Below are 25,708 nucleotides of genomic sequence, written 5' to 3' on the forward strand. Positions count from 1 at the left end.
CTCTTCCTCTTCTTGATCTCCAACGTCATCCTACAGACCACCATCCTATGCTGCTTAAGAACACTTTCCCCTGCCACCACTTTGCAGTCTTCAATCTACTTGAGATCAACTCTTCTGCATAGGATATAATCTACCTGTGTGCATCTTCCTTCACTCTTGTATGTAACCCTACGTTCCTCAATCTTCTTAAAATATGTATTCACCACAGCCATGTCCATCCTTATGGCAAAATCCACTATTATATGACCTTCTTCATTCCTCTCCTTGACACCATACCTACCCATCACCTCGTCTCCTCTGTTACTTTCACCAACATGTCCATTGAAATCCGTTCCAATCATCACTTTCTGTCCCTTGGGTACACTGTTCATCGCTTCATCCAACTCGCTCCAAAAATCTTCTCTCACCCATTGCAAACCCAACCTGCGGTGCATATGCACTAACAACATACATCATCACACCTCCAAAACATTCTTGACATACTGTTACTTAAGAATAACTCCTACCCCATTTCTCCTCCCATCCACACCATGATAGAACAATTTGAATCCACCTGGCCTTACTCTCCTTCCATTTAGCCTATTGCACGCAGAATATATCAACCTTCCTTCTCTCCATCATATCTGCTAACTCTGAATGTTGGCAGTATGACTGGTAAGGGGACAAAGTTCCTACCCTTAGTTCCACGCTCTTTACCTTCCTCCTCTCTGCCTGCTTCCGGACACGTCTCCCCCCTTTTCTTCATCGGCCAGCAGTAGCCCAATTACCCTGTTGGGTAACAGTACTGGTGGTGGTTGTTGTTAATGGGGCTCGACCAATCTGGTATGGAAATTTGTATTGTTCTCCGCATATTGATTTGGCAAAATTTTACACCGGATGCCCTTCCTGACATAACCCTCCCCATTTATTCAGGCTTGGGACTGACATGAAGAAACATACTGGTTTGTGCATCCCCTGTGGCTGGGTAATGTCTAACACTGTATTTAAATGAGAAAAAAGTAACATTTTAGTTTTTTTATCCTTAATAATTTGGAACTGGAAAATACAGTAAATGCAAAATATAGACAGAGTGGCACCAGTACCAAAGGTACTCACACTTTAGGCAAAAGAAAATGCCATCATTATTAATTCTGTTTATGTGGTTCTTAAGTGCTGGTCTAGTAGCCTTAAGCAACATATGGCTACAAAGAAGGCACCCTCTGCAACGTGGGGTTCATTTTATTTCAAAGGGTTATAGATGACCTGAACTTTGATCTTCTTGTTTTTTTTTTTTGATATTCTGGATCATATGACTGGATGGGGTGAATCTCTTATACCTTTACTGGACTTCACTTGGTGAGTGTTAAGTGTGAAAAAATAGCAAATATAAGGAAAACCCGCATAAACTCTTATTGGGGTGTTTCCCCACCATGAGCTACCAGGCATAGATTCTATAAGGGTAAGAGACTGTCCTGGAGACGGCAAACACTGTTTATCCATAAGGTAACACCATTAATTGTTGTTTTAATTGCAGTGGTAGAAAACACTCTCTCAAGTGCCATTCCAGGATCTGGTATAAGCACTCAGTTGGATAGAGACCAGATGATTGGAATGGTGGTTGTGGTTTACATCATTAGCACACTGTTTAAATCACACAAGTCCTCTGGATGGAGTCATTGGAATCGTGGAAGACTGCACTACTATCATGATGGAAATGTTTCATTATAAGATGAATGTAATCACTCACCATTACCTTGAATTTACTGCTATTTACCACATCCTCAAAAGGCAGTGAGCTGCAATAACGAAACAGAAAAATGCAACCAGCAAGCATGATGTCTATGAACTTCTTTTGGTGTACGCCAACAAATAGACTGTGTGAAGAGAACTATTTCTAGTGCTCAGGAGACCATCACTTGTGTTTTCTCTAGCATAGTTTAAATAAAACAATTTTCCTTTTACATGTTAAGAAATTATGTTACAACCTAGTAAATTAGTCACAAACATGACACTTCAATAAAAATATTTTAAATTTCTTTAATTGAATAATAAAAATACAGTATAATTTGATATTCTTTCATGATATTTATGAGCAAATCCAATTGTACATTTTTCACACAGTGAAAAAAATTCCTTTCATCTGCTTGGCTGCTGACCCATAATAACCACAACCCTTTAGATTATTTGTGGATGTTAAAACCCATTACTTGCAGAATATTTAAAAATCAAAGGTGACATTTACAGATGTAGAAAAATGCTGAATCATTTGATTTTCTTGAAGTTTCTGCAAACTTGTTAAAAAGGAAGCAAAGGCCTAATTATGTAACTAGTTACTTTGCTAAATTAATTGTAAATTGTCGTTGGTCACTGGAACAGGTACATGTATTTCTGGATTTGTGGTTTCAGGGGTAACGTATACATGCTGATGGTCTAGACGGCAAAGTTGACCAATTACATGCATATTTCAATAAAATCTGCACACAAAACTGAGTTAAAACAAAAAAGTTTGTAAAGGGCGCTGTAAAGAATGGAACTGAATCACAGGACTGAACAGGGTTGACATCAAATCTGGCATTTCTGCTATTAGTCTTTCATTATTTCTAGCTGTAACCCTTTACTCTAATTTCTTTTAGGCCAAATCATTGGCAGTGGCATCTATGTGCTGCTATAAACATTCAGTAAATGTCACCAAGATATTTTATTAACTCAATCAGGCTAAAAAACAAAATGTTAATTAAACTTTTTAACATAGACAGTCAATAACCATTATAACTTATTATTTCAATAAGTCCGAGTCATTTTCAGTACTAATTTTTATAACAAAGGCACTCATTCAGTTGCATTGGACTGGCATTGTGAAAAATGCACCCTTAACCCCAATTGTAAAAATATATCTTTTGCCACACAGGTAAATAATCCATCAATGGACCTAGAAAACAAAGGAAAACATTAAATAAAACAACTATTTCTTTTTACAACTAAGAAAACCTAATCGATCTTTTCAATCACAGCAATATTTAAAATCAAGTTATTAAAATAACAGTTGACACAATAATAGCCAGGAGGACAAAGACAAAACAATATTAGCGTTTGATGAGAAAATGAAAGGATTCAAAGAAAATATGCAGTGAAAAATGAGAAAACATTCAAATTGCATATCTGAATTCTGAGTTCTGCCTCAATTTAACATCTAAGCACTCTGAAATAAAAAAAAGTTCCAAAATTTGTTATCAAGTCTGAAAACATCTTAAATGCAAAAATATAACATTTTCTTAAGCACAAGTACGAAGATCAGTGCAAAGTGTCATTTTCTCAGATAGCTCAATGTGTCAAACTTTCAATGCTAAAAGCGCCAACATCACAGTACTGCTCTGGAGGAATGAATGTTTTGCTATAGCAATATCAGAGAGGGACACTTCCAAAGTTAAGCTGAAGATTATTTTGAATAAAGAATGTTGCTGGGGATTAACGAAAATAAGGTGTGGCATGCATTTTCCATTACACTTTATCTGAACTTTTCTACTGTGCTAGCCAACCCGCGGCTACACCGCATAATTATGTATTGATGGGTGAACACTTCCTGAATGACACCGTTGTCAGTACTTGCAGATTAAGGTGTAGCAGGTCTTCGTTGTTGACGCTTAATATAGCTTGCATACTGTGAGGTTCCGGAGTCACAGTTGAGAAACACTTTTTTAATGTCTTTTAAGCACAGGGGAAAAATGAACATGTGAAACATCCGTAATGTAATAAGCCACCAAGAAAAGTAACATTGCAACAATGCTATCTACGACCCGATCTCTGTAAACAGAAGTGAAAACAAAATCGAGCCCGGTGCATTCTTTAACTGCCTTGTGGCGCAGTAGTAGTGCTGCTGCTTTGCAGTAAGGAGACTGTGGAAGATTGTGGGTTTGGTTCCCGGTTCCTCCCTGTGTGGATAGTGCTTTGAATACTGAGAACACCGCTATATCAATATAACAAAGTATTATTATTCTTATGTGTCCAGCGCTCGCTCTCTCTCTCTCTCTCTCGCGCGTGCGTGTGTGTGTGTTGCTTGCTTGCTCTCTCTCTTGCTCGCTGCACGTGTTCCTGCAGGCATACGCCGCATAATTATTTATTGATGGCTGAACACTTCCGGAAAGACACAGTTGTCTAAAAGGAGGGAAAAAAAATGAACATTTGCAAAATCCGTAACGCTGCTTTCAGTAAGTACAATGCACACGCGTTTAATTTGTCGGCCACTTTTTGCCAGCCGTGTTTTCTGGTTTGGGCTGCTTTTGCAGTGCTACCGCTTGTGCATATTAAATCCTGAAATCCTTTGAGTAACTAATTAACTAACTAACACCCACACAGCTTGTGTAGAAGGTCAGCTGCTGAGAGAGCGTCTCGATTGTTGCAGGGCCTGCATCGGTGAAGCAGGTGAGACGCTAATGAAACAGAGGCACAGGGCTTATTGGTTTTTAAAGACTGCTTCCTTGTATGAGGGAAACATACAATTGTCCATGACTGGCAATTGGAGGACTGCCGTCGCATGCTCATTCAGCGATTCACATCTGCGACAAACATGCCTCTTCTTACATGGTCCTGCCGCGTCCACCCTCGTTCTCAAAGCATACACACCGCCTGGTCATGTGCCCGCTCGCAAGAGCAACTCACGGAGACCCACCCACTAACTCTAAGACCATGGCGTGTAAAACAGTTTGCGATGGTGGTGCGTGCATCATAACCGAAAAGAATAATGAAAAGTCAACGTGGCTCAGAGGTGCATGTGGAGTCTAGCAGAGACGAACGTGAATGACGCCCTGTGTTGTGAGGTGCTGCGTCCGAGGTGGTGGGAGTGGCTCGGCGAGTTTTCGTCGTATCCAATGGTCTTAGAGTTGGTGGGCGTGGCTGTCTTGCGTGCTTTCCATGGGTGGCTACTTGTTGGCGGCTTAGTGAATTATATATATATATAGATTGCAATTTCTTATTTTTCACAATACAGTGACCCGAAGTAATTTCCCCCATAGGATTGTATGTAAATACAATTAATCCTTTCCAGACCGTATGAACTGTATGTAAATATATATTTTTTTAAAGATTTTTAAGCACAAATATAGTTAATTATACCATAGAATGCACAGAGTAATAGTAAACTAAATGTAAAAACATTGAATAACACTGAGAAAACCTTGAACAACAGAGAAAACAAACATTGCAAGAGTTTGCGCTATTGCACTACGAACCGCTCGCTAAAAACACTTTTTTAAGCACAGGGAAAAAAAAAATTAACATTTGAAAAATCCGTAATTTAATAAACAACCAAGAAAAGTAACATTGCAACAATGCACGCTACGAACCGATCGCTGTAAACAGAAGTGAAGTGGAGGTTAAAATCCAATAGAAAAAAGTCTTCATTAAATACAACGAGGTTAAAACAATACACGAATCAGTCTCTTTAAAAACAAGGCCAGTGCATTCTTTAACCGCCTTCTCGGCCTTTTGCGGCCAGCCCTCTCTCTCTCGCTCGTGTGCGTACGTATGTGTGTGTGCGCGTGCGTGTCTCGCTCTCTGTCTCTCTTGCGCGCGCGTGTGCGTGTCTCTCTCTATCTCTCACACGCTCGCTCGCTACACAGGGAGAGACTGAACACGTGCGGAAATCATCGGCGCGCACAAACCGAAAGGATAACTGGCTTGTTCATATACCGAGTGTGTGGTCATGAACAGATGCAAAAGTTTGGTGAACTTTTTGGTCGTAACCCGATTTGTACGTGTACAGAGACGTTCGTGAACCGAGGTATTGGTATTTATTTGGCAAGTTTAAAATGGGTCTCCATCAAACAAAGGAAAACAGACTAAAATGTGGAAGAAAAAAAGATCATTATTTTACTACTAGCCGACCCGCGGCATTTTATACGCCGCATAATTATTTATTGATGGGTGAACTCTTCCTGAAAGACACAGTTGTCCAAATGGGGTGGGTTTGAGGATACGACTGTGAGTGAATGAAAAGATGGAACTCTGGAAAGAGCAACATACCATTGTCCGTGACTGAAAACTGGCTTTGGCAGATACAGGCATATCTTTTTGAGAGTTAGGCCCTGTGCCTTATTAGTTGTCATTGCAAAGGCTAATCTAACAGGAAATTGTCTGCGTGTAAAAGTAAAAGGCAAATTTGAATCTGATGGGGTCAGGGAAATCTGGGGAATAAGGACAGTTTGTCAGGTAGCAGCTGCGATAGATTTACACTCCAGTACATTGCGGTGAATGCTGGTAACAGTCAGTCTAGTGCCATTACAGAGACTTCTTGCTGGCATGAGGTTTCTGAGAAGCATGACGACTGAACCAATTTTAATTTTGAGTTTATGCGGAGGTATGCCAGTGGGAGTAAGACTGCTAAGAAATTCTTCGGGGAATGAAGGATGTTCTCGGAAGTGAATGGTGATAGTAGCTGGAAGTATTTGAGACATCGCCACAATTTCTGCCTCGCCACCATAAACTCTGGAAGTATTCATGTAGTCAGCGTATTGTTGAGCAGACTGTATGACTATGCTTCCGTGACTAAGAACAACAGACAGCACGTCACCGAAGTTATCGCAATGTTGGCAAACAAAGGTTACAATCATGTTGCGAAGTTCGAGAGCAACAGTTTCGTCGCTTACATTTTTCCAGAAATATCCGACTGATAGAAAGAAACAGCTACCTGATGCAGGAATTTGTACAACCTTGAAAGAAGAGTTGTTTCCATGAAATACATGTGAAGCGGTGGCCATGTTAGGAAAATGAACAGTCAATGTGGCTCAGAGGTGCATGTGGACTGTAGCACAGAGCAAAGCGACTCAGGATGTGTTTCGTGAGGAGTTGGGGGCGGGCACATGAGCAGACAGTGTGCATGCCTCGAGAGCGACGGTGGAAGTGGGAGGAGGGTTAGAGTTGGCGGGCGGGGCTCTGTTGTGCGTGCGTGCGTACCCCATGGTCGGGTGACTTGGTCTTTTATATATATATATATATATATATATATGATTAAATATTTTTTCATTTTTCCCTTTAATTAAATGGTTAGCATTTAGTTTGTACTTGCACGCTCCATGTTATTTGACAATAAGGAGCCTGTCGTTCCACTGTTGACATTTACTGCTGAATCACTTTATTTTCCTTGTTTTATAGACAGGTTATGTTTTACTTGTAAATTAGCAGTAAAACACAAAATATTCAAACAACACATTTATTTAGATAATTTTGTATTTTCTCTTAATAAAATTTCAGCATGCGTAAAATCTAAAAAGCACTGTGTGGAGTGCAGAGGAAAAGGGATATGATTATCTAATTTAGCAGTTGTGACTAATGCTTTAAATGCATACACAACGAGGATATCTACATTTTGTAGCTATTTTGAGCAGCCACACATATCACCACATGCAAGAAGTAAGAATCTGTGAATGTTAATTCATAAATACATTTTTAGGCTGTGCTGTATACACATGCAAAACCATTTTCTGACAAGGAATTCTATTAATACAACTATTCTCCTAGTATAAATTCAAACTGCACTTTGGAATTGAATTATAATAAGCTGGCTGAAATGAATAAAATATACATTATTCATCATCTATATCAATGATTTAACCATGTGGAATGCAATATGAAATGCATAAATCCTAAAATCGATATCTCTCATATATATATATATATATATATATATATATATATATATATATATATATATATATATATAGTGATGACCGGTCGGGGCCCTTTCCTGGCCAGGGTGCCTCCATATTGGAAGGATGAGGGGAGCACACATGCACAAGACACTACCTCACCTGGAGCAGTGCCTCAGATTCCCACAGGGGTACATGGGAGTTGGACTTTGGAACAGCCCTGTTGGGTTCAAGGGATGCCACCAAGGGGTGCTGCAGGAGCAATGGAGCCCTACTACATCGGGCTTCCACCACACCTGGAAGTATTTTTGGATCATGCTGATGGGGCACATGAAGTGCTCCTGGGTACAGCATAAAAGGGACTGCCTCACTTCATTCAGGGAGCCAGAGTTGGGATGAAGCTTGCTAGAAGAGGAGTGGAGGTGGAAAGATAGAGAAAGAGAAAAGGAAAGAAAGAAATAAGAAAATGTGTGCTTTATTTGTGCTTGTAAATATGCTAGGAAGGTGGGAAATGAAATGAAAGTGTTTCCCACAGCCAAATAAAATCCTGTGTTGTGGGGGTATATTGGCACTTGTGTCTGCATGTGTATGTGTCTGATCTGGGGGGGTGGAATGAATATATATTATTAAAAAAAAAAACTACTTAGTTGGTTACATATTACTATGATACATCCAATTAACCAATGGAGCTATACACAGAGGTCCACTGTCTTATGAAACTTCCTGGGCAAAGCCTAGTAACACAGCAACCATAGTTGAAAACATAAAATGCTACATCTGCAAGTCTTCAAAACTTTTTAAAAGCTTCCTTTCCTTTCAAGAAATTTAAAATTACAATTATAACATTTAACCATACTTATAAACTCATAATAGTTTCATTAATGATATATCAAAAGGCTATTTCATAATATGAAAAGTATCACTGCAATTTTCTGCAATCAGTAATTCTGTGAATGATCTGCCTCTATAAAGCATTAAAACAGCAGGATATGAACCACTGGCCCAAAAGTTAGAAAATCATTAATGAGTTTGTCTGTTGGCCCATTGCCTACCCAAGATTCTGATGGTTTTAGATTTAGTCTGCTGGTGACATCATTAGTTATTTTCTTCGATGAACTATTAAAGCTGACATTGCACAAACTTTCCACCTTTCACTAGAGGCCTCTAGCTATGCATTACCAATACATTTTCATGTGTGTGCCATCTCTTCAGTTCAGCAATGAATTTAAAACTGAACACAATTATGAATGACAAATATCTATGTTATGAAGCCCACACATTACACCTCAGAGTTACTCTTTTCAGCAACAAAGGCCACTTGAATAGAAAAAGATAACTACTAAACTACTAAGCAAAACTAACTCCTGTATATAGTATGTCTCTCAGTGAAGTTGTACTGCAATTACACTGTGTACATCTGCACTAAACACATGCTACTTACTAGCGAGACACTATGCTCAAGATCTATATAAATGAAATAAGTTGATGTCCAGCTCAAATAAGTGATAGATACGATAAAAAATAAGATATGTCCAACCTACATTCTTGCTAACTACAACCGAAAAAGCTGTGGACTGTGTCATCACCATAAAAAAACACTGGGATTTATGGTGATATACATAACCCATTATCAGAATAACAACCATCCAGATAACCAGATGATAAATGTAGAACCTCTTAAAATTGTTAAGACTAACATAAAAAATAAAATAAACAGCAGACTGCCACATGGACCAATAAACTCCATCAAAATGATTCTATTACTATTTGACTAGCAGGATTCCAACTACACTGAGATCAGGACAATGTAGACTTAACTTGCAAAGCTGCAAAAAAAAGATACTGATGACATACTGAAACAATGAATCACACACGTGAATCCTATAAACATATTGGATTTGGTGTACATGCCCTGAATTCAGCAAAAACAAAATCAAAGCAGGACTCCTCTATATACTGTAATGAATGTTAAATATTATAAATATTTAAATTTGAATTCAAGCAATAATAACAGGAAATACATAAAGATGTACTTATTTTACCAAAAAACTTATTTTACCCACATTTCCTTTTCATTAAAATAAAGGTAAATATTTATACTTACGTGCAATAAGTCCCAATCCTGGGACATAGTCTGCTAGTAAGCGAAGTACAAAAAGTATTTTTGTCCTAAAAAAGTTAACAAACAATAATACAATATATATAAAACAAAGTTCTGTTATTTACTTATAGGGATAACATGCAAGCTTTTAATATGGAGGATATTCAGTCTGAGTGACTATAAAATTTTCTTTATTATTTTCCACTCTGCCACTTTTATTTAGATATGCAACTATCATGTCTACTGAAATACAGTACACTGTAAAATTCACACTTAGGGTTCATTCTCACTGCTTCTAAAAATGCTATTTAGAAAAGTTGCTTTGGGTCACACAGTCAGCGCAATCATGCAGACTGTGCAGTTGTGCTAAACTGGCTATTCCAGTCTATTGCAGCACATAACATTTCATTCTCAAACCTGCTTATCTCAGTTCAGAGTTGTTAGGGGCAGAGGCCTATTTTGGGGCAGCTGTCAATCACAGGGTCCTCACAATCACACTGACACCAGTTTACACTTGCTAATTAACCAACCCTGAATGTCTTTGAAAAGTGATTGAAAAACTGAAGTACCTGCCTGGATCCCTACACAGACATGTGGAGATAATGAAAATACCATACAGATAACAACTGGATACATGAAGAAGCATTACTATCCACAGCACAACTGTTACCCTAATACAATGCAAAGTTTACAAAAATGGCAGACCCATTAAATACAAAATGTTTTCAGGAAGAAAAGATAACACAAGTACTTCTATGAGTTTACTGGCATTAAATTATTTTTAACGCCGCCCCTGTACAGAAGACAGATATTTTGCAGGAATCTGATAAAAGGTTACAATATTTGTCACTGCAATATTATCAGATACACAGTTGACATATAATGAATCTTGAATTTACAAATCTTTTGTAATCAAAGAGGAAGAGTTGAAGCAAAACATCTGATACTGCTTGACCTATTTGGCAGTAGCATCCTCCTGAGGATGCAATGTGCACTCCTGATCAGTGCAAGCTACAAACTCAGCCCACTAAACAAAAGATAAGGGGGTAACAACCTCAAAAAGGTTAGAGCATGTATATATGGATATTGAACTGTTAAAGTATTTTATATTTATTTATCTATATATCTATTCTCTCAATATATAATAAATATACAGTATATCTATCTCTCTCTCAATATATAATAAATATCTATATATATATATATATATATAGTGAAGGACAAACCGGTGTTCCATACCTGACCAGGAGGCCTACATAACGGAAGGTCAGTGAGGGATTGACAATATTACCTTTCTATGACAGAACCCAGATATAGAAGAAAATTACTGAGGCTACAGCGGGAGCCACAGAATGACACCCAGAATGGACTTGGGAACTGGGAAGGACAGCACAGTGGTCAACTGCCTGCTGTGGGCAGAGCGTCCCCATATACACTGTGTGGCAAGATCCCAGGTGACGAGCCCCATTACCTACAGTCGGTAACATGTACGTTTGAACAGTGCAAACAACTTACAGTGGCAAGATATACTGTACACTGATGGTATATTCACTTTGTGGTGTAGCGGGTTCGCAGCTTCAAAAAAAAAAAAAAAAAAAAGGCCAATTCAAATCCATAAAGCCATGTCACTCTCCGTAGGCACAATTGCATGACCGAGGGAGTTAATGAGGTAGTTGGAGCGAGTCACACCTGCACATGTAGGTGTGATCGTTCTCAATTGCTTCATTGGCTTTCTATGGCGTGTGATTAAAGCCCACGCAGACGGGAGCGTATATATACGGGTTGGCACGAAAAAAAAGAAGGGGGGAATCAAAGTAAAGGAGAAAAGAAAAAAGAGTCTGTAGGGGACCGGCATCATCACACACTTGCCCTCCAAATACCACAGCTGATAGAAAATAAAATTAGAACAAGGCAGCTTGTGCACGTACAAGAAGTCTCACTTTACCATGACTGTCTGTGTCTCTGCATGTTTGGTCAAAACGTGCTTGTTCTTCACTCAGTGAAGTGATGGTTAAGCTTCAGCAGGAGTTGGCTCTCAAGGTTCTTGCAGTGAAGCTGAAGTGACCGTTTAGCAGTGAACAGGAGCCCCGCATGACTAAAAGTCTCTCACAGGCTGCAGACGCAGGAAGTTTGTGTGTAGTCATGTGACTGCATGACTATGTCTGATTGGTGAAGCAGTCATGCAGTAGATCAAGTGGTGACTTCTCTTTGGCAAAAATATAGCGTGTCTAATGTATAAATGGAAAAAAGTAACGAGTCGAGTGTTGCCCAATGTAGCGGAGTAACAGTAGCATGTACTCAAGTAAAAGTAAAAAATATGGTACAGTAAAACTACTCTTAGAAGTACAATTTTTTTTTAAAAAGTTACTCAAGTAAATGTAACTCGTTACTACCCACCTCTGTATACACACACACATATATATACACAGTACATACATACATACATACATACATGTACACACACACATACACACATATATTGTACAGAGATGCACCTACTCTGAGAATTGATCATAGAAGGGTGATCTGAGAAGGTAGTACAGGAGAAGAAAGGCCCTCCGTCTCATTTCTGTTTGCTCTCTTCTGTTGAGCACCTTTACATCATTCATTAGGCCCAAACTAAAAAAACAGTAAACAAAATTATTTTCAGTACTAGCCCTTATGAATTTACCTCTAAATATGTTTGTAATTTACTCAGCTGACAGTTATTTTAGCTTTCCAAAGTATGGTAGAAATGACAGATTGCTGATCTGCCACCATTATAGTGCAGACAATATTAATACATATATTTTACCTATCAGGACAAAAAAGTATGGTAGTGGTGGTATGGAATATTACTGACACACAACTGCCTTCCATTCAAAACATACAGAACACATAGCTCCTTAGAAAATAAACAATATTATTAGAGACCTTATCCATCCTGGGCAGTTAGTTTTTCCCTTCTACCATCCTTGAGGACACTTAGAACTTACACTATCCTTTCTCTAAACTTGCTTTATTCTGAGAAGGGTTAATTATAGAATACATACAGTACATACATCTATATATATATATATATATATATAAAATTATTTTTTTTCTGTTAGTATTGCTTTACTGTCATTAGTATGTGTGAGAAACACATATATGAATTTCATTGTATTATGGATACATGGTAAACCTGAAAGTAATTTTCCAGTGTAATATTTGAAATTATCTCAATCATCTCATAAAGTTCAGTGACAATCTCATATATATTTCTCTTCTAGTTCATCCTGTTTCCTCTTCAAAAGTGGTCCCACCCACATGCAGCCGACAAGGCATTTCTCGATTGCTATTCGTCCTCTTCCAAACCCTTCCCCACGCTGCCTGCGGCTCCGCTTCAAAACCGGTCCCGCACACACGCAGCTGACACGGCATTTCTCGATTCCTATTCGTCCTCTTCAAAACCCTTCCCCACGTTGCCTGAGGCTCCTCTTCAAAACTGGTCCCACCCACACGCATCCAACACGGCATTTCTTGATTCCTATTCCTGCTCTTCCAAACCCTTCTCCACACTGCCCGAGGCCTCCCATACACTCCCACGCCTCTTTTCTCGATTTCTATTCCTCCTTTGGACTACCACGTTCCCTGCTCCTCTCTCATGACCCCATTGGTGTCACGTCACCACCCTATATCTAGCCTGATCGTGTGACCTTTCACTTCAGCCATGTGTGCGCCTGGGAGTCTTTTCTGTAGCCTGCTACAGGAAGGTATTCTGTCGACCATTGGCATTGGTTTCGCTCCGTGCTATTCGTTTCGCTCCTTCCTATTTTCGTTATACTGCGACAGTTGTTTCCTAAGCCTTTGTTATAAAATGAATGACAGTATCCCTAATTTCCGCCAAATACTGCCTGTTATCTTCCGCGATTCTCGAGCCCTCACCATTGCCTCTTCCATCAACAAACACAGGCTATGGAACGAAATGAAAGTCCTAAAACTCACAAAAAATATGACAGCTCTCGAAATGAAACTCAATTTGTTCAATGGCTTTTTCAAGTTCGGGAAGGTAAAACTAGAGACACAGCAGAACTACCTTCTCAATGTTTACCACCACAACAAGACCCAGTTGCTCAACTTTACAGTGATATTAATTTCTTGACTGTGACTCCCCAAGAACTTGCTACAAGACCAATACTGAATGTCACAAATGACAATTCTCTACATATTAACAACAAAGTTCTTGATCTTATACAGGGCGAAAAAGTGACCATCAAGAGTGCAGATACAGTAGTCAGTGACGATCCTAATGATCAACTAACGTACCCACAGGAGTTTTTACACACCCTCACACCAACTGGCATGCCTCCCCATATCCTTCATCTGAAGGTGGGAGCTGTAGTTATGCTCCTCCGAAATATTATGCCATCAAAAGTTCTTTGCAACTGAGCAAGACTCATCGTTACCTGAATACCTACAAATATTATTGAGTGCAAACTGATCGCTATCCAAAATTCTGAAACAATCTTCATTCCCAGAATCTCTCTCCTTCCTTCCGACACCAATCTCCCTTTTAAATTTAAACGCACACAATTCCCACTCAGTCAGATTCGCCTTCTCCATGACTATCAACAAGTCTCAAGGACAAACGTTTGCAAAGATTTGCGTTCATCTACAACAACCAATCTTCAGCCACAGTCAGTTGTACGTGGCTTTTTCTAGGGTTAGATCTTTCGACTCATTATCTGTCATCTCCACCAAAACACCTATTCACAACTCTGTCTTTCAAGAAGTATTTATTTCTTCTTGATTTCTGAATTCCTTTCTCACCGTTTTCCGTTCCTATTCTTACACCGCCGTATGCTACGGCGGACGTCGGCTAGTTTTCAATATTACCCAAATATTTGGAGGCATGTTTATAGTTATATCAATATGTGTGTAATTACCAATGAATATAGCAATTAAATGACAAAATGATGAAAATGTAGTTTCTATTGATTTTAATAACATGACGTAACATATTGAGAGGGACACATATAGGGTTAAAAGGAAGATGTTTTTGTTGCAAAACAGGACACTTAAATGTTTTGTCATCAACAACTTTCTTCTGCCTAATAACACTAATCAAATAAGCTTTGCAAATTAGACTCAGTAAGAATTAAGAACAGAATAATAATTAAAGCTATTAAATTTTATCAAATTCTTCATGCACATGCAAAATATTACCTTGTTACGTCAAGCACTCCAGAAATAAGCCAAGGCTTCCAGGACTTTGTTCCCCAAATGCCAAGACTTAGCACTGAGTTACAAAATGTTAAGGAACCTTCTCTTAAATAGACAGAAACAATTAAAATTCTACACAATCCTACGGATAGTAACAATGCTTCATCTATTTTATTACCCCAAGAAAAAATATTAAGAAAATGAATAGTCGAACATAAAATGTGGAAAACAGGGCAATATGTTAGATTGAAAGGTGTCTTACAACATTAACGTTATTTACATCACTAATAATTAATACTAATAACACCAAACGTGTTGGGCCCAAACGTGAATAAAAACTAGAAGAAGTCATTGTCGTATTTATCCCAAATGTAAGCACCATATGATATAATGGTATATGGTAAAATATTTTTGCCAATATGTTAATGCTGTGGCAAATTATAAGTTATTAAGATATGTGGTTGCCATGTGTGCATATTTATATATTTTTCACTTAGATAGAAACCTGGGGTTAAACTGTCTGAGATGTTTTAAAAAATTGATCAAACAGTTTTCATATAAGTGTTTTAAACACTGCTTTAACGTGAATGATGGTAAAAGGAACTTATACATAAACTTATACATAAAGAAAACTTGACAAACAACTCACAACATGCATAGACATCGTAGTGCAGTGTGATAACATCTAGTGGTTCTGATCAAGGCTCAAGGATCACAATCTTCAGAAGTTTGGTTTGAAGAAAAAAGAAAGATTAAAATATCAATGTAATCACACTTAAAACAATAATGCTAATTTTGAAATGTCTACATTATTTTATTAGGTAGTACTAAAATTGCCTTGGAGAAAACGTTAGTTTGTATAATACTTATACTACATTAGATTAACCAAACTTAATTATTAATCATAACAGCTAATGAAATAATGATTATGATATGAATTTGGAATACAGTAATTTGTTCATATAAAGTAAGAAACAGTGATATAACAGACTACCGAAATATGCTCTATTGCAACTTAATGTAGGATACAATGAATAACAGGACGGCCAATGTAGATGAACTCTGCAACAGTTTCCTGCATTCCAAGTGGTGTTGAGGCCTGATAGCTCCTGTCACCTGCCACCTTTTCCAGCCCATCTTGTCCAGATAAATCCCAGTTTGTGGAATGCATAGATGATGCTGTACCAGATTAAACAAAAAAACTAAAGTGATTAGACCTCTCTGTCCACTTACTGAACCAGCCAAAACCTGCTAATATCTTACTGGCTTTCAGTGACTTGGGAGCTTACTTTGACACACACACACTTGTACTGGGACAATTAAGAGTGCAAAATTAATTTAATTTGCACATCACTGGAACATGGAAGAAAACCAGTTTAACATAACTCTGAAACAGATTCAAAGTGCACACTGTATAAGAAGACCACATTTGTCCAAAATAAAATTTCTTAGCACAGTAAAATAATAACAATTTAATCTATATGTTTGCAAAATAGATATAAACAGATTTGTTACGTACATTTAGAGAGAGACCTCATCACTCTACCAGATCTATGACCGACATAAGCTACTGGCAGCTGCTCCTGATTTTCTTCTTTTGTATGCTCTGTTTAATAAGGAAATATCTCAATAAACACACAAGACTATACAAGGCAAAGAACAATATACTGCACATTATATAAGACCAGGTCTGACTTTTAGTAACTCTGCAGATTCAGTTGTTTTTACTAGGAGGAACATGAAATTTCAATAAAACTTACATAAATGTACAGAGATGCTAGTTAACTTTAAAAATGACATTATTCTGCAAGACCCTCACAACAATTAAGTGGAAAATCACTGCAATATCAACTTCACAAACTCAATAACCTGCAAGTCTGCAGATGCAGCAACTAATCGCAACAGTACTAATGTATAAACACTGTCCATGGGCATTATGTCTCAGCAGCGTGAGAAAATGGAGGTTGATTCTACTGTGCTTTGTTGCTGATGGTGTTACAAGGATGGGTGATCCATGAGCATGGGAAAGGCACTATATAAATAAAATGTATTATTATTATTACTATACACACACAGACACACAAAATTGCCCAATTTTCCAATACAGGTGTGTTTCTCAATTTTTGAATTTACAACCCATTTCTGGGTCACAATTTGCTGTCCTTGTGTTGCAAACACACCAGGAAAGAAAATATAAAGTTTTAGCTACTGAATTGCTGTGACATTCACCCAGTGGAGAAATCCTGCAACCCCAACCACTTTATTTCTAATCACTGGTCTCACTAAGGGGCATCTTAAAGCCCTGCTTTTCTTATCACAGTCATTTCAACATGTAGCAACCCACCCTCCCTCTCTTTAATTGCTATCTGTGAGTCATCAGTGAAGCTAAACAGGAGAATCTGGATCCCAAGGCCATACAATTTGAGAAACTGAGCTAAGTGTGATCATCATTTTGTGACATGTTCCTAGCAATCCTTGTTGATGTTTAACAGCACAAAAAGCCTATCGAAGCCTGCAATATCCTCATTGTAGTTTGATTATGCAAAACGCTTCACCACTCATGAGAATGGTTGGCCAGTGTACAGCAAGGCTATGTTCAGAGGCTGTTCTGAAACCTCCATTTTGGTTCACAGTGCACTTAGTAACATCTGTGTAGAATAGACTAAGAAACTTTAATTTTACAAATATTAACAAAATGCAAAATGATTTACCATAACTATTTTTAAAATCTTTTTTTCTCTTTATAAATACTAAGCTAAGTGTATTACCTTCATCCCTGAGCTGCTTATCTCTATCAAGAGGAATGATTGGTGGGGATGTCTGGATTCCAGTTTTATACCAGAAAAGCAATAAGATACGTAGGATTGCCCTAAAAAATAAATTAAAATGATATAAAATCATTACACAAAATGTCCATAAAATAAAATTCAGCACTACATTTTTTTACATTTCAGCAGAAATATACTGTAACCCAGTACCTGAAGAAACCGACCGTAAAAGCTGTGAGTAAATATGTATGTTTGCAAGTTTTTGACTAGCACAAGGAAAATGAAAACTAGCACAAGGAAAATGAAAACTAGCACAAGGAAAATGAAATGGGGTCAATAACCTTTCGCTGTGCATTAAATAAATAGACAAGTGGCACACTATCAAATCAGACCAAAGACCTTGATTCAAACAGTGAATGGCTCTGGTACTCCGTTAAAAGGGTGATGTGCTTTTTTGGCGGTACATTAGTGAACAATGCTGTTCATTATTTAACAACTTGGTGTAACCACGTTGATTTCCTTCTGCAGCAAATCTTTCCTGTGAATAGGACAGTCATCCTGGACAGCAGGAAGGATTATTCATAATGTTAGTATCTGATTGACCAGATTTTAAAATAATATTTGATACAGAGACATTAAACTTCTTAAAAAAAAGAAAGATTTTAATGGAGTATATTATCTCTCTTGCAGACTTCAAAGCAAAAACAAAAATAGCTTCAATTCCATGGCACATTCAAGCTGACCCATAATCAATCACTTATATCAATACTCCTTTAAACTGTGTAAAACTTGCCTTACACCTGTATAACTATGAAATTATTTCACAATTAAAGGAATTCCAAAGCCTACCCTTTTGGGCGAAATGCATTTTTAATAAGTCGCAAATGCATTATTGATTATTAGCACACACACACACGTTTCATTTGTCAAAAAGTTTGTCGATGCTCTTCTGCACAAAATGATTTGACAACAGGTATTCATGTCTCTAGCTTGAAATCGATAAAAGAGTAGTTTCCCCAACATGTACTGTTTTTTTTTTCTTGACAACAATGTAAATGACACTTCTTTTTCTTCTCCTGTCTACCTGCTTCAAACAGCTGACTTTTAAAATATATACACTGTCAAACATGCTTATTCTCATATAGACTGGTGGGGGACTGCAGCCAGCATCAACTCACCAATCATACTGAACTGCACATCATTGTGGGAATATTCTTAGAGGGCTAGGTTTACTTTTAAACAAGTCCATACAAAAAGAAGTTTATTTTTCAAGGCACCAATACATGGGCATTAAATTTAATTTTTTTTTTTACTTTTGCATACAATGATTTACAGGTTTTGAAAAAGAATAAATTTTAAATTTAAATGTGTTTGCAAGTTTTTCACTGATCTTTAGCATACCAGTAAAATAATGTTTTTGAAATTCATACAGCAAGAAGTATTTCATCTATTATACTGGAGCAACTGGTATATTACCCACTAAACAAGGATGGATCTTACTTCATGCCCAATACTCTCAGAACAGGGGTTGGTTCCTTGACACCTTGTACTGGGTTGCATGGGCTAGGAACATACAGTAGTAAAGTGATCCCTCGCGTATCGCGGAAGTTACGTTCCAGAGCCATCAGCGATAGGTGAAAATCCGCGATATAGAAAGACCATAAAAATAAACATTTTTTTTTTTTTTTAAATAGTTTAAGCCTTGAAATACCCCTCCCACATGCTTTAAACACATGTAAACTTATTAGAACACACTTTGTAAACACATATGATATGTGGATGTCGTGCTAAGGATATGAGTAACATCTCTCTATTATAAAAAAAATCTTGGCAGGGAGACCAGTGAGACGAGGCTTGATCTTCTCAGAAGACAATTGGACATCCCGCAAGAGACATTTTAACGTCACGCAAGACAAGGCAGTGAGACAAAAGGACAGCTGCTGTACAGGCTTTTAAATGATTGACAAGCAGAGCAACAAGCAGAACAGGCATCTTGGCAGAAGCAGCACAAAGCCAGTAGCCGATCCTTCCACTTCTGCTTAGCGTGCGTTCAGCTCTCCCCCTTCACAACGCGAGCGGGAGAGACGCGAAGTGGCAGGAGCATAGCGCACCTCCGGGGAGGTTGAGCGAAGCGATCGAGACCAGGTCATCTCGGAGAGATACTTTACATTACAACCTTTGGAATCAAAACCTGTGAGACAGTGACTTTTGCACATCACGCCCTACTTACAAACAATTTAAAACAAGTTCACTGACATCTAACCTAGCAGTTGTTGGAATGCTTTTGGCAGACACACTTCAGGTGCTCCCAGCTCTTAAAACAACGACAAGCACAACACGCAGCTTTCCAGCAGCAGCTGCAGCAAGCCAGCAGATGATCCGAGCACTTCTTAGCGTGCGTTCAGCCCTTACACCCTACCCCCCCCCTCCTCCTCCTTCAGAACGCTAGCGGCAGAGATGCGAAGTGGCAAAAGGACAGCTGCTGTACAGGCTTTTAAGTGATTGATGCAAACACACAGCTGGCCAGTAGCAAGACACCAGCTGAACCAATCGCATCTCTTTAGCATGCGTTCAGACCCTCTCCTTTACAACGCGAGCAGCGTTATAAATCCCACGACAAAGAGATTTAACCACGCCCGGGGCAGGAAATAAAGGACAAATATTGTTTTTACATAAGTTTTAAAGTAAAAATGAAAATAATGCATATGTAACAATTCCCATGACAATAACAATCTCTTTGAATTGTTTATCCGGTAAACCAAACCCGGAAGGTTTGGGACATATCAAATCCTATTATCTTAATTATCAATATCACTCCTGCCGTCTGTTGCAGCAGTATTTAATAATGATTCACCCGATTAGAATGGATAAGGTGGCTTTTCAAAACTGCTAGAAGATGCAAAGCATAAGCATATGTACAATGGCAAGTAAATTTGTGTTTCCTTTAGATATCTGTGCAAAGCACAAGTCACAAATAGACTAGCTAAGGTCTATGAGTGATCAGTAAATGTTGATTTTGTTTGGTAATAATAATATTAAAAAAAGCAAACACTGTCCTATTTATAAGAGTAAAAATAAACTAAAACTGCTGTTTTCCTCCCTTCCCAAGAAGTACCAACTCAGGACATTTACTTTGCTCTGTTCCTACCTTCAACTACAAATATTTAGGTTTTGATTTGTTTCTTGAAATTTTATTACAGAACTTATCACTTAATAAATAATTTACATAATTAGAAGATGATACATCTTTGTGCAAACCATGATACAGATAAAATGTTTTTTTCAAGCAATGCAGGCCTATAACTACACTGGTGAGCATGCATAAGTTATCTTAAACTATGTTTGATGTCAATTAAAAATTTCAATAAACTGCAACAATTACCATTTTCCTGTTTAAAATACCATGTATAGGATAAGTTAAGAAGTGCTCACAGCTTACTTTTTAATATTAATGCACAGTATAATACTACAATGGAAACTTATTTAATATACAAGGAAATTCAATTACTTTTTAATATAAAGAGTTAACGGTTGCTTTTTAGATCCAAATCAGAAAAAATTCTCCCCAGAAGTAAATCTTCATTTTATGTTTCTGTATAAGTATTACAGTGCAATGCAATATGTATAAATAATATGAATATATTAGAAAATTAAACTCTTTTAGGAATATTTCCCTAGACAATATTGTGAATACAATTTATTTAAGAAAAATCATCAAGACATCCATGTACACTTAGTAAAACGAAACCAAATATGACCATACTTAGCAATCTGTATAAGAATAATGATCAGCCACCGTCCTTCTTGCCCCCAAACTCTTGCAGCTCCCATCTCCATAAAGACTTCAATGTACTCAAGTACAGTAAGCCAAGTAAGCAGCCTCTGCCGGGAGACAGGCTAAAATGAGAAAAAATAGATCTATTAAATGAAAGGACATCTCTTCTGGGAACCCAATTTCCTAGAAAGAATACATAATACAGACTAAGAAAATAAACTGATGATCTAACTCCATGAATAACATACAGAAATTCTCTCTCAACTGTATTTCTCAGAAATAAAAATCCACAAGCCTCCTTGAGTTAAAGTAAAAAAATAAAACAATATAGTACTTAAAGTATGCATAAAATATGCTGCTCACCATCTGGATGTTCTGGGCCAAAGACTTTCTAAGAATTCCATCATTCAGCAACACTAGTAGATTGGAGGCTGAATAGACTAGGAGAGAGCACAGACAGACAAAAACAATGTGCAGCAAAGAATATTGAATTATTGAAGAAAACAGCATGGAACACAAATTAAAGATTCTAATGCAAAACTTGGCAATATACCTGAACACACTGGGTCTGTAGTCAGGGTGTCAGAAAACTATGTTTGGCGTGTCCACAATACATCTCACTTGAACTGAGATCATAATCTGTTCTGCAGCCACACTGTGCAAACCCAAATGCCTACAATGCTGCACACCAGGCAAACTCTGAGAGTTTAGAATTTACTTGTAACTGTGATATAGTTGCCTTTTTTGAACCAGTCTGATATAGATAAGATGAACTTGAAAAACATTACTTTTAATTAAAATTTGTGCAATCATGGTATCTGTCTGTCATTTTTTACTTATTTGCAGGATATGCAGAGGTCACATTTTTACAATACCAAATGCTATCAAAAGCCGATTCAGATCTGAACTACTTGGCGTGGCGAAACACAACAGCTAGATGACAAGCTCTGATAATTATCTCTAATTGAAATGCTATTATACCTGTAGAACATGATCCATACCAGAATTTGTAGTGTAAATATGACTTTTACTTACAAGTCAGGAGATGCAACCTTAAAGGCAGGAAATATAAAATACACCTCAAATCTGGGTTGAGACATTTTTGTTTTTTATTACTGTATACATTACCAGAGCGAAGAATACAACTTTAAGCAAATTATTTACATTTTTAATGATACTCAGTATTGTGGAACTGCTGAAAATCTAGTCATATACAGATGCATCTCAATAAATTAGAATATCATCGAAAAGTTAATTTATTTCAGTAATTCAATTCAAAAAGTGAAACTCATAAATAATATAGATTCATTACATGCAGAGTGATATATTTCAAGCATTTATTTCTTTTCATGTTGCTGATTATGGTCTACAGGTAATGTAAACACAAAATACAATATCTCAGAAAATTAGAATATTACATAAGACCAATTAAATTAAAAAAAAAAAAAAAGATTTTTAATACAGAAATGTTGAACTACTGAAAAGTACGCCCATGTACAGTATGCACTCAATACTTGTTCGGGTGTCCTCTTGCATGAATTTCTGCATCAGTGTGGCTTGGCATGGAGGTGAGCAGCTCATTTGCATTGTTAGGTCTGGTGTCTCTCATCTTCCTCTTGACAATACCCCACAGATACTTTATGGGGTTTAGGTCAGGCAAGTTTGCTGGCCAATCAAGCACAGTGATACCAAAGTCATTAAACCAGGTATTGGTACTTTTGGCAGGTTCCAAGTCCTACTGGAAAATGAAATCAGCATCTCCATAAAGCTTGTCAGCAGAGGGAAGCATGAAGTGCTCTAACATTTCCTGGTAGATGGCTGCGCTAACTTTGGACTTGATGAAACACAGTGAACCAATACCAGCAGATGACATGTCAGATTCAAGTAAATTTTGCATTTCATTTGGAATTCAAGGTCCCAGAGTCTGGAGGAAGAGTGGAGAGGCACAGAATTTGTTGTTTGAGGTCCAGTGTGATGTTTCCACAGTCAGTGATGATTTGGGGAGCCATGTCATCTGCTGGTATTGGTGCACTGTGTTTCATCAAGTCCAAAGTTAGCGCAGCCGTCTACCAGGAAATGTTAGAGCACTTCATGCTTCCCTCTGCTGACAAGCTTTATGGAGATGCTGATTTCATTTTCCAGCAGGACGGCACCTGCTCACACTGCCAAAAGCACCAATACCTGGTTTAATGACCATGGTATCACTGTGCTTGATTGGCCAGCAAACTCGCTTGACTGTATTGTTAAAGAGGATGATGAGAGACATAAGACCAAACAATGCAGACGACCTGAAGGCCGCTATCAAAGCATCCTGGGCTTCCATAATACCTCTTCAGTGCCACAGGCTGATCACCTCCGTGCCATGCCGCGTTGATGCAGTAATTCATGCAAAAGGAGCCCCAACCGAGTATTGAGTGTGTACATGAACATTCTTTTCAGTAGGCCAACATTTCTGTATTAAAAAATCATTTTTTTATTGGTCTTATGTAATATTATAATTTTCTGAGATACTTAATTTTGAGTTTTCATTACCAGTAGGCCATAATCAGCAAAATGAAAATGAAATAAACACTTGAAATATATCACTCTGTGTGTATTGAATCTATATCATATATGAGTTTCACTTTTTGAATTGAATTACTGAAATAAATGAACTTTTCGATGATATTCTAATTTATTGAGATGCTCCTGTACAGTTATTCAGGATAAAGTAAAAATGGAAATAAGTTGAGAGCAAAAACAGAATAAAAATGATCCTTGTTAATTAAAGGTTAACAAACATAATTACTCACACTGAATATGTGCACAATTTAAAAAAACAATTATCAATAGTATCCATGAAATAGCAAAAGAAAAACAAATGTACTGATAAACCATTGTAGAATACAGTTATGAGAATGATACCAAAGCTGTATATTTTTGATCAGTTCTAGTTTCCACGGCACAGAAATGAAAAGTGCAAAAATAGTTCTTGAAGGTACACATGTACGCCTGAGTGAGGTATAAATATTTGCCCTCGCATTCTCAGCACACGTTTTCATAATAAGCTTTTCAATGAAGGAATTCAGGTATCTGGTGCAGGCACACACCAGTGCATCAAACGGCTTAAAAAAACGACAACATACTTCAGCTTGTTACCACTTTCTTTGCTTGATAGAATTAAACATCTTATATTTGTTGTAACTATTAAAGCAAATATGTCTAAGGTTCGGAAAGTGTTCTTTTTTTGCTGCTCTCAGACCCGAAAACATTGGTGTTGTCACGTTAAGGAATGAACTCCACTTTAGAGTGGTGGCAACTTCTTACCTAATTCAGAGAGCTCGTGGGATTCTGCAAAGCGCCCTAAGTAAACGAAAAAAAAGAAAAAACAAAAACTCAGCAAGATTTATTTAAAAGTACCAAGGTAAGAAATTACGGACGCCGAAAAAACGAAAGGCTCACCCGCAATCAAATATGACAACGTGCGCACCGTGTTCTCCAGCTGCGATGTAGCTGCAGGGTTTCGGATCACATAGTCTTCGTATCGGCGAAACAGAAGCTGCAGCTTCTCAGCACAGCTGGCCGCCATGGCGACAGCTCTAGAACAATTACTTCCGGAGACACGAAGCCTGCAATGAATGGTGATGAGATAAAACTACTACTTCTGGGTCACAGTGCGATCTTCTGGATCAAAACAAAACTCCTCATAACTCATTGAACACAGTGAAATTAAAGTATTTAAAGGTAGATATCTTAGCGGGTACAATATAATTTAAGAGTAAGTAACGTTTAGGAGAAAGTGTCTTAAGTATGAACAATTTGCCTTCTTTTGTAAGCAATAGTAACTCCATCATCCATCCTATCCTGTGGAAATGAAAGAAATAACACTGCCCAAATTACATCATCATTGCAACGGATCAAATATGCTGAGGTCATTGAAAAACTAACAAAAATTTACAATACACACGTCACTATTTGCCTGCTTGAAAAGAAGGAACTATACACCTGTTCATCTATCCATTAATCGTATGCACCATCTTCATTGGGAAGTAAGGGGTTGGGAGAATATTTTAAAATTTTCCTTTTGACATATGTGGTCATTAATTAGTTTGTCCACTACTCACTTTACTTATGTTTTTAATCCCTTGTTAATATCCCTAGTTGAAATTCCATTGCTGAATCAAAATAACACATGAGTCATCCATCCATCCATTGTCTCCCGCTTATCCGAGGTCGGGTCGCGGGGGCAGCAGCTTGAGCAGAGATGCCCAGACTTCCCTCT

At 37.7% G+C, this 25,708-nt stretch overlaps 1 protein-coding gene across 1 annotated transcript; it reads right to left on the reverse strand.

Moving 5' to 3' along the window:
• Positions 1–2,002: 2,002 nt before the first annotated feature.
• Positions 2,003–25,054, reverse strand: pex16 (peroxisomal biogenesis factor 16). Its single transcript, XM_028794343.2, has 11 exons — positions 24,889–25,054; positions 24,754–24,789; positions 21,811–21,887; positions 21,436–21,569; positions 17,673–17,773; positions 16,424–16,510; positions 15,934–16,083; positions 14,908–14,980; positions 12,220–12,339; positions 9,724–9,788; positions 2,003–2,908 (listed from the first exon to the last, which is right to left on the reverse strand). Exons 1-11 carry the CDS (start codon positions 25,013–25,015, stop codon positions 2,850–2,852), a joined length of 1,029 nt encoding a protein of 342 aa, XP_028650176.1. The 5' UTR covers positions 25,016–25,054; the 3' UTR covers positions 2,003–2,849.
• Between the last annotated feature and the right edge of the window lie 654 nt (positions 25,055–25,708).

This window comes from Erpetoichthys calabaricus, chromosome 2 (assembly GCF_900747795.2).
Source record: "Erpetoichthys calabaricus chromosome 2, fErpCal1.3, whole genome shotgun sequence".
Taxonomy (NCBI): Eukaryota; Metazoa; Chordata; class Cladistia; order Polypteriformes; family Polypteridae; genus Erpetoichthys; species Erpetoichthys calabaricus.